Here is a 10199-nt window from a genome sequence, read left to right as displayed (position 1 = left end):
AATCTTTATTCTTGACGGTTAATAATGCAATGCCAAATGGTAAAAGAAGGGGGAAGGAAAAATTCACATGTTATGTTTCTATTGAAGCATTCAATGGCAGATACTGCAGGGACTTACCTAACCTTGAACAATGATCCAGTGAGATGCTTATTGGTCTTCTATTTGTCCATTCGTCCAGTTGCTCAGAATCGATTTTAAAGACCCTTTAAATAATGATTCTGTGTAGTAGCTGACTAACCAGCCTGTAACGAATAATAATGATTATCGATCTTCTGCCCGTTGAGTCTTTTTGTTGTTTCTTGAAATTGTAGTGCTGGATCTGTGACTTTTACTGGTTGTGTTCAGGTACCTGTAGATGAAAAATGTGTTACTGAATGCTGATTCTATGGAAAATGTTCTAGTGATTTTTTTTCCCTCTGTCCCGTTAAGTGCTACGGGATGGAAAAGCGTCATTTTAGTTTGATCCCATTTTCATTCTCTTTTTTAATCTTTATGTGACACACACACAAGTATCTGATTCCAGAAACCTTGTAGCTTCTAAAAATCTCTGCAGTTAAGAATTAACCCTTTACATTTCTCCAATGGTAGATTTTGTTTGACTCAGTATTATTACCCCATATTCAATATCATTCTTAATTTTTCACAAAAGAAACTTCTAAGTTGCAAGCGAACATGGCCATCAGAAGCCTCAAATGAAGAACAAGATAGTGAACTTAGTGAAATAAAAAGAAAATTAATGAAATGATTTGCTTTGTTCTCAATGTTGAACTTGATTTGAATCTTTTTTTTCCCTGTAAAGAAGCAGCCAAAAGTTCAGTATGCTATTGCAGTAACGAACGTTTCCAAATCAAAATAGGACAAGACAATCCGCTTTAAGTGAAACAAGAGAGAATTATGATTGCTTTGTTCTCTAGGCTGAAGTTTGGCTGTCTTGTCAGTTTTTATTATTTTTTTCCCCATGGAAAAAATTGAGAGATATTTTATACTGCTGTAATGAAGATTACAAAGGAAAAAAGATCAAAATGCGTTTGCCGGGAGTCGAACCCGGGTCTATTGCTTGGAAGGCAATTATCCTAACCGTTGGACTACAAACGCTTGCTGGTGGGTGTTGTGTGCAGAGAAATACAGATTCCTTTCTGAAAAGGCAAAAGCGGAAAATAAATGATAACTTTTATTCTATTTAGCTTTTGCAAAAGTAAATTAGTGTGATATGATTTCTATTTGAATTAATTTTTTAATAAAATTCAATTTGCTAAATTAAAATTTGTTGGGATGATAATGAAAAAGTAAGTTTATAGGTAAAATTATTGAAAAAGTAATGAAATTTATAACGTATATCTCATATATATAATTTCATAAATTTTAAGAAAAATAATAAATAAACATAGTTAATACATTATTAAGAAAAAAGGACAATACTCACGTCAAGTTTCTTATTTTCATTATGACAAGTTCTCTGATCACACATGACTATATGTTCTATTTTTGAAATATTTGCATTTAATAGTATTTAATTATAAACTCATGTAAAAAAAAAAACACATAACCATGTATAATTAGAAAATTTGACATTTTAAATATAAGTAACTTAATCTAAATATTTTCTTTAAAAAAATTTGTAAGTATTAAGAAAATTATTACTAGAAAAAAAATCAAATTATTGAGTCAATATAAGACCTACTTAAATACCATTCCTCTTTTCTTCCTTATTTCTTTCTCTCTTCAAAGTACAAACTCAAAATGCTCAAATTTTTAACCCAAACAAGTATAAATATTAAAGTCACCCATCAACTGACTTTTCACATTGCCGATGACACGTTTGCTAGTTTGACGCCAATCCAAACACATGCTTAATAGCTTTGAGTTTGCTTAACCAGCTCTTATGGCAAAACAGATGCGGAGGACTATAGCCTATGGAGTACACGAGGCTAAGAAATATTTATATTTTTATATATAAAAAATTATATTGCTATGAACATAATATTTTTATAAATATCCATATATCTTTTATTAAAAAATCAATTCAAATAGAAATCATATCACGAGACACAAATCTTCACCACAATTTCAAAACCTCATGTTGATAAATCAATTAATTACTAAAAATACTTTTGTTCCTCTACATACCATCATCATTCCCAAAAAAAAAAAATAATATCACATTACCACGATCACCATTATATGTTCCCCTCAGTTTTCATAGGATCATGCTGTAAATCAAAAGAGAACTTTCATATTCATATATTATATGGGATTATGCTCTCTAATCTTTAATACAAAACCTCTTTAACTGATTTTATTAAATCAAACAAATAGATAGAGTCAATACAAATTTTAGTCCCTTAAACTTGAGCTCATTTTGGTATTGGTCTTTAAAATTTTAAATCTATGATTATGGTCCATAGAATTAGCCCCTGGTAACTTCATGCCGTTAACTTTGTTTGAAATGGCACTAACACCGTTAACTTGATAATGTGGAAAAGACAGCTAGCACACATGTGGCATGATGATGTGGACATATTGTTGAAGAAAGCAAAAAAAAAAAAAAAACAAAAAGGCAATAGGTCAAAGAAAACACTCACAAGGAGACAAGTAGAAAATGGCAGTTGAAGAAAGAATAGAGAAGGGGGAAAGGGTTAGGTCAAGAGAACCGATATTACTGGCAGAGAGTGACATCGTCGTCACCGAAGTGGTGGGTTTATCGGTGGCCGTCATGCCAAGAACGTTTACCTAGCAATTTCATCACCTTCTCAGTTCTGAGTTTGATTATTTTGCTTTGACAGATTATTTTACTTCTGGTTGCCCTGTTCTGAGTTTAAATATTGTGCTTTTGCAGGTTATGTATTCCAGACTGCTTCTAAATCGAAGTCATGCACATTGCTTTTAGTACATCAAATCATCATTATCATCGATATTAGTTAGCTGAAATCCTCATGGAGATCTATTAGTACTAAAATATTTCCGAAATGTTGCAGAGGAGCGTCAATCTTTTGATGAATTTTATGGGCATAAGTTGCTAATACAGTGTTCCCTGACACATGCCACACGAGCTGATATGGTCAGCGAAGTTAGTGTCATTCAAGCAAAAATTAACGACGTGAAACTACTAAGGATTACGGTTTGAAACGAATAAAATTTCAAGAATTAAAATCATAAGTTTGTTTCAGGAATTAAAATCAAAAGTTGGAAATTTTAAACATCAGTATCAAAATAGATTCAAATTTAAGGAATCAAAATTTATATTATTCTGATTAGATAAGTTAGTTCATTATAATAAATATGATTTATTTTTCTTAAATCATCCTAATCATCCTCCTTAATTTCCTTTCTTACTTGCTTATCATTATACAATAAAAATAATTTTAAAAGATTGATATAAAAGTACAAATTAAGTCTCGGAGGAGTATTTAATTTAGAATTAAAGGAGCTATGAGAGCACGAAAATTCAACATCATTCTATAGATAAAAAGAGGCACATAACTAAGTTTACAACACAAAGTCGGGGTGTGTGTGTGTGTGTGTTTTATAGCATTTTGCTGCCTAGTTTAAGAGGCACATAGCAAAGTTCATTATTAGACAAAGTATTATATGTGTGTGTACCCTTGCTGCCCTTAAGTGAGGACCCATAGTCCCAAATGGGGCCCACTATGATCCCAAACAGGGAGTAGCAGTGGATTAGGCAAAGACATTGGAGAGAGAGGGAAGCTTGATCTCGCCAGTGTGAGAGAGAGGAATGGTGAAGTTGCCAATAACAGGAAGGTCAATGGTGAGACCCAAATCAAGCTTATAGTCAATGTCCCAATCGGCCCCTATGTCCTTTGCTAAGTTCATCAATATGCTATAAGCCACTTTCACTGGCACTTCCAGTATTGTCGTGTCGTTCCCCTTCAGTGATCCCGGATCTGGCATCGTTCCCTTCGCTATCTCCCTTCACAATTTCAAAACTCTTCTGTTAATCATTCACATAGTAGCTACGATAAAGATTTACTTTAATACTATCTATTTTGATTGTTAATATAAGAACTATATAATTAAAAATTAGTTAATTATTAGGATTATCTCTTAGTAATATCCTATTAAAAAAAATTTTATATTTAGAACTAAATTCAATTTTAACTATCTCTTAAAAAGACCCCAAATACCTCTTATATTATATTAAGCACCCCCAAATACCTCTTATACCTCTTAATATCAAGGATAAGGATAAAGACCAGAAGTGACCTTCCCCTTTTTCTTCTTAACTTTTTTCTACCCATATTGATTATATATATATATATCAACAAAAAGATTTTTACAATGAGTTTTTAATAAAAATAATTAAAAATTACATCAAGAAAAAGAATACCAAGAAAATTAGGCCAAGACATTAGTCAAAGACAATAAACAGACAGCTCACGAAAAAATTATGCAATTACAAATATCATTTTTTTCCCTTGATATACTCATTACTTGTTAATGTAATTTATAAAATAAATGATGTCAATAGCCTCCTCGAGGTATCCTTGCATTAATTTTATCACTTTAAATTTAAATAAAACCAAAACTACGTATGCAGACTACGGATTATGTGCAAATAATTTATTTATATTAACAATAAATAAATTGTAATTCACTATTTTATTCAAAGTAGAAACCAGCCCCACCCTAGTTAATAGATCTATGAGAATTGGGTTTAGAGGAGCGAGTTACCTTCCAGCGCTCTTGAGCGAGTAGGAGATCTCACAAATAGGAATAGAGGTGCCGTAAGGATTGGAGACGGAGAGCTTGGCCAGGTATTCGACGCACTCCCTGGTGACGCGCTTGAAGTCGACGTCGTCCACACTCGCCTCCGGCTTCTTCACGTTAGCTATCTTCTCTGCCACAAAGTCCTTGGCCTTATTCACCAGCTGCGCCATTCTCACACTCAAAAACAAACCTCACAAAGTCACAAACAAAGCTCGGATTGGGAGAGGGATAAGATCGAGAAGAAGGCTTCTTCGCTGTTATTTATAGCAGAAAATCCAGGCTCTGCGTCGCGCACAAGCAGCCGACACGTACGCATCGTAGCTTCACACGGCATTGACACGTGCCCAGTACGTGTCGGCCGTTTCGCTTTAGCTTCTGTCTCCTCCCTGATTTCTCGATGTCTGATGATGACGCCTCTTGTAATTCAGATTTCATTTTATTTTCACTTGCTAGTTTTCTTTTTAGGAGTCATTTTATATAAAAAGGACAATGTTATCGTTAATTTTAATTTCTCAAATTTAGCTTGTGATTTTAGTTCTTAAAATTTAATCTCATTCTAATTTTAATCTATAAAAAATCACGAGTTTTGATTTCTAAATCGTAAAACAATGTTTATTAAAGACGAAAAATAAAATGAGATTAAATTTCAGAGAAGAAAACTACTAGTTTTAAATTTAAAAACCAAAACTACGGGTTTCTTATTTTACATGCTAAAACCAAAATTGAGATCAAAACTGAAAAACTAAAACTATTGGTTTTAAATTTTAATAACCAAATCAAAATAAAATCAAATTTCAGTAATCAGTTTTAAATTTAAAGAATCAAAATAAAACAGTGAAGTCAGTTTTTTCTTTCACAATTTTCTATAAATTAATGATGTCGCATATGAGGGATATTAACTATGTTATTATGTGACAAAATAAATTAATTAAACATACTATTTCCATCACATTCACATTTATCTCAAAATTCTCCCTGCAACTCTCGCAGAAAATAACAATTGAAATAACCTTTCTGGTCTAATTATTAAAGCAGCCTTGATGCGGATGCTTCCCTTTCGTGCAAGTGGCTCGGGAGATGTGATTTGAGATCATGAAAATAGATACTTAGATAGATATATGGACTTGTGGTTGGAAACTGAAGACAATACCTTCGGTGATTGCGGGAGTGCTGGGATCATGAATAGACTTCAACTTTGTTGCTCTAAAAGTTATCGAAATAGGGTAAAGTTATGAATTTGTATTGAAAATTCACGTTCAAAAGCCTATTTCAAAAGTTTTTTTTCTTCACTTTAATATTGTTCTGAAATTTTAAAACTGTAATGATATTATTGTCCGTCAATATCACAAGTAAAAGGCAACATTACCATCATTTTAAACTTTTGGGTGATATTAAACTCAAAAATTTTTTTAGATATCTAACACTCTTAAATAAATATTTCCAAAACAAATTTGTGCATAGTGATTTATTTTGACTGAATGGAAGCCATTAAGGTAATTGCAGGGAGATGTGATGGTAATCACGCATCCAATGACACAATAGATGGGGCTAGAATCGTCATTCACAAGAATTCATGAGAACTGACATGTTTTACAACATACTACCTCTGGTCTTTAATATAAGACCATGTTTAAATTTTATTTTGGTTCTAAATATAAGACCCTAATCTACTTTGCCTCTTATATTTATACATTTTTTTTTTCCAAAGTAGCCTTTCTAACAATGATAGTTCTAGTCAGTACACTTGATTAGCAAAGATATTTTAGGCTAGATAACACCTATTTAGGACAAATAACTAACTCAACTTACTTCCTTAATCTCCTTAAATTAGTCAACTGGCTTTTATAATTACGACCGGGGTAGTAGTATATTGAGAGAGAATTTTTATATTGTTGCGTACTTAGTCAAATCAAATCATCCCATGATCTGGACAGAGCATTTTTAGTTCTATTAACATTTTTAGTCTCTATCCAAAGGTTAATGATATTGATAGGGCAAAATTAAAGATTTAATTAAGAAAAAAATACATAGGTACCAAGTTGAAAATTAAAAGAAACTATAGGTACTTTCAAAATGGTTTTCTCTAAAATTTAAATCCATCCTTGCCGGGGGCGTATGGGCTTTAGGCCCGTGTTTCAGAGGCCCAAAACATTGTAAAAGGCTATCTAAAACCCTAGCTTCCTCATCTGGCTGGTTCGTTTCCTGGTCGTATCTCCGGAGGCAGCAGGTAGCAGGGAAGCAGAGCGAAGGGGCGTCTTCCTTCTCAAGCTTGGAAATGGTCGTATGCACAGTCGTGGGTACGTTCTGTTATCTGTTTTAGGTTTATCAAAAACTTTGTTTCACTGTTTCTGATTGAAACAGAGTATTTTCATCTCAAATTGGGGATTATGATAATTTGAGTCAGGACTTTGAGGTTATCTAAATCGGTTTGATTTGTGTCTTTTGTCAGTAAGGGTATCTCTGCTTCAGCTCTTCCTTACAAGAGAACCCCGCCGAGCTGGTTGAAGATCTCAGGTCAAGATGTGAGAAGTTCGAAGCCTTTTTCCCTTTGTTCAAATTTACTACTGTAATCCAAGCATTAACATTTTGGATTGATACATACATTTGTTGGTTATCTTTGTAGAATGTATGATGTTTGATAGTTGCACCTTATTCTCGTGTAAGATTTTTCTGTGTTATCCACTTGTATCTAAAGCTACACGATTTGATAATTTGATTCTCTGTTAAGTCAATTTGTGTGAAAGGATGTAACGTAGGTAAATGAAGTATTCTTTTGTTCCGTTTTAACCCTGTGAGAGGTTTTATGCACTGATTCGAATCCTAAATGCCATATATGAGTGTGAATCATAATTGTCGTTGACCCTGGTAATTAGAATTCTTATTGCAAGTGGATCTAATTTCATTTGCCTGCAGGTTTTTATTTTTATTTTTTCCTTGTATAATATGTTGAATTTGTTTTCCCAGGTTGAAGAGAACATCTGCAAGTTTGCCAAGAAGGGTTTAACGCCTTCCCAAATCGGTGTTATTCTTCGTGACTCTCACGGTATTGCTCAGGTGAAGGGTGTCACTGGCAACAAGATTTTGCGTATTCTGAAGGCCCATGGTATGTTTTACCTCATGTTGCTAGTTAAATCACATACCTCTTGAATTTCTAGAATTTGTCTTTTTGACAGTGAGTATAATTTTTCTTCCTGCTTTTCAGGTCTTGCTCCTGAAATACCGGAGGATCTCTACCACCTCATCAAGAAGGCTGTCTCAATTCGTAAGCATTTGGAGAGGAATAGGAAGGACAAAGACTCCAAGTTTAGGTTAATTTTGGTAGAGAGCAGGATTCATCGCCTTGCTCGATACTATAAGAAAACAAAGAAGCTTCCGCCTGTATGGAAATAGTAAGTACTGCAACTTTATCTTATGCAGAACATCAATATCTTATTCTACTTGCTTGCTTGGTTGATTAATTTGTTAGTCATTACAGAGTTACATAAATAAGCTTGTTCTGTTCTGTGCATTGTTTGAAGCTTTTGGAAAACATGTTCATCCTCCTTTTTGTGACATTCATTATATGTCCTTGAGCTCAACTAACCATATGTGACTGGAGTGGAGGGTGAACCGTTTTGCCTTCTTAAGGCAATATTTTGGCAAATGGAAAATTTGATTTCCCTTGTTGGTAGATACTCATTCATAACATGTTTGAACATCTGTATATATGAAAATAATTGTAATGTATGTCTGATTTATTTTGTGGATAAGATATTATATTTTTTTTCATATGCCAATAAAGAATTTAGGGATTTGGGGTCCTCATATAACAAATGTCGTGATATGATTGGGATTCAGGAGGCCAAAAGATGGTAAAGTAAGGAATCCGTATGAGAAATAAGAGGGTGGGAGCTATTTCCATGATATTTTCTGTTCCCCACATGGGAAAACTTTCACTTCAAAAATCTTTCAGATGGGGGAACTTTGATATGTATTTGAAGAAAGTAGCAGAAATTCTTTAATAATCTCTGTCTGTGTTAATGAGTTTTGAACAGCGAAGATTCCGTTTAAACACTCGCCATCTACATAATCTTTAGAGATAGTTCGAGAGTGCTTGGTTATAAACATGCATTGTCATGGTTTTTTTTTTTTTTTTGGGAATCCCTGTTTTTCTTTTCCTCAAATAGAGGTGTTAAAGGTCAATTTTTCAGTACTCTCCATTACTAAAGAAACATAAAATCCTGATCCCGCCTCTCTATCTGTATATATCTACTCTAATTCTTTTTTGCTATAAAAAAGGTACACCTTTGAAAGCAGATTCTGTTTATTTAGTTGATATACTTATTCGGTTCTATTTTTTTGCAGCGAGTCCACAACTGCCAGCACGCTTGTTGCTTAGCATGTTTTACCCTCAGTGAAACTATTGCGGTTCTTATGTTTTTTGCAGCCAATTTCATGTCAAATTACTTAGCATATTTTACCTTCAGTGGAACTATTGAGATTTATGTGATGGAACTCCACTCTTTCTCCCGTTTTTAATTTTGATATTCGGTTTTGTTTGCTTTATAACTAGTTAGTTGTATTCATTTTGCATAATTTCTCTATCGTTCTGGGTTTGTTGACTAATTGAGAACCAAAGCCAAAAAGGATTTTTAAAAAAAATAAAAATAGAGGGAAAATTAAACATTTGGTTCCCATGTTTTTGAAAATTTGGAACTTGTGCCCTGTGCTTCACGACAATGTCATGGGTTAGTATTGATTTGTTGATGATATGGTATGGTTGGTACTTGCATCCTTGGGAATTCAGCGAACGACTTGGAGAGAATTCTGCAAATTGCCATTTCGTCATTTGAGATGTCGCTTGGGTTGTTCGTCTATGTTTAAAGTTGCAGAAGAAACGGTGCAGGTTACTAATGATATTAAGGGAAAGCTAAGAGTTTGTTTGTTTTGTTGTTTTTGTTCTTTGTTTTCTTGTTTACAAGACAAATTTATAAAATTATTTCTGAAAACAAGTTTTAGAACAAAAAAGGAAAAAAATTGTTTGGACAATAATTTAAAAAGAACATTTGGAAAAAAATTATAAAATCATACTTGGCAGGTGGTGGACTGGTGGTTCTGACTGGTAGTGAGAGGTGAGAAGGAAAGGCTTTTTAATTTTGAAAACAGGTTATTGTTTTTTTTAAAAAACAATTAACTAAAAATAAATTGTCAAATAAGATTTTTTAAATTTGAAAAATGAAAATTTGTTTTCAAAATAAGAAATCAAATAAGTCCTAATTTTCATTTCCTTATTTGAATCAGCTTCTTATCCTTTATGTTCTTTTCACCTTGAAGATTTTGCTTCTATATGCGTCCATCCTTCCACTTTATAAGGATCAACGGGGATTCTTACGGTGGAGGGGAGCGATCAGCCAATTAAAGTTTTTTTTTTAAAAAATTTTTGGCCAGAGAATATAGTAATTTCATTAGAAAAAAAGAGACGTACAAAGCTTAAC

At 33.1% G+C, this 10199-nt stretch overlaps 2 protein-coding genes and 1 non-coding gene across 3 annotated transcripts; 1 reads left to right on the top strand and 2 right to left on the bottom strand.

The window, feature by feature from the left end:
- Window positions 1-1023: 1023 nt before the first annotated feature.
- Window positions 1024-1095, bottom strand: TRNAG-UCC (transfer RNA glycine (anticodon UCC)). The gene has a single exon. It is a non-coding gene; the product is annotated as a tRNA-Gly (tRNA).
- A 2316-nt stretch (window positions 1096-3411) lies between these two features.
- Window positions 3412-4962, bottom strand: LOC114756560 (desiccation protectant protein Lea14 homolog). Its single transcript, XM_028945511.1, has 2 exons — window positions 4690-4962; window positions 3412-3928 (listed from the first exon to the last, which is right to left on the bottom strand). The coding sequence occupies exons 1-2, from the start codon at window positions 4893-4895 to the stop codon at window positions 3676-3678; spliced, it is 459 nt and encodes a 152-aa protein (XP_028801344.1). The 5' UTR covers window positions 4896-4962; the 3' UTR covers window positions 3412-3675.
- A 1305-nt stretch (window positions 4963-6267) lies between these two features.
- Window positions 6268-9273, top strand: LOC114756552 (40S ribosomal protein S13-like). Its single transcript, XM_028945500.1, has 6 exons — window positions 6268-6281; window positions 6903-7022; window positions 7175-7247; window positions 7690-7828; window positions 7928-8114; window positions 9070-9273. The coding sequence occupies exons 1-6, from the start codon at window positions 6268-6270 to the stop codon at window positions 9101-9103; spliced, it is 567 nt and encodes a 188-aa protein (XP_028801333.1). The 3' UTR covers window positions 9104-9273.
- The last annotated feature ends 926 nt before the right edge of the window (window positions 9274-10199 follow it).

This window comes from Neltuma alba, unplaced genomic scaffold (genome assembly GCF_004799145.2).
Source record: "Neltuma alba isolate B1F8T4 unplaced genomic scaffold, ASM479914v2 tig00001394_pilon, whole genome shotgun sequence".
In the NCBI taxonomy this organism is placed as follows: Eukaryota; Viridiplantae; Streptophyta; class Magnoliopsida; order Fabales; family Fabaceae; genus Neltuma; species Neltuma alba.
Note: the sequence above shows the minus strand (reverse complement) of the source record. Positions and strands in the feature narration are given on the sequence as shown.

Excerpts from the sequence above, each read along its gene's own strand:
- LOC114756552 (XM_028945500.1), top strand. Across the intron at positions 7,023-7,174 it reads GGTCGTATGCACAGTCGTGG|TAAGGGTATCTCTGCTTCAG; the intron begins GTACGTTCTGTT and ends GTCTTTTGTCAG. Across the intron at positions 7,248-7,689 it reads TGAAGATCTCAGGTCAAGAT|GTTGAAGAGAACATCTGCAA; the intron begins GTGAGAAGTTCG and ends TTGTTTTCCCAG.
- LOC114756560 (XM_028945511.1), bottom strand. The coding sequence starts at position 4,895 with ATGGCGCAGCTGGTGAATAAGGCCAAGGACTTTGTGGCAGAGAAGATA. Across the intron at positions 3,929-4,689 it reads TCGCTCAAGAGCGCTGGAAG|GGAGATAGCGAAGGGAACGA; the intron begins GTAACTCGCTCC and ends GAAATTGTGAAG.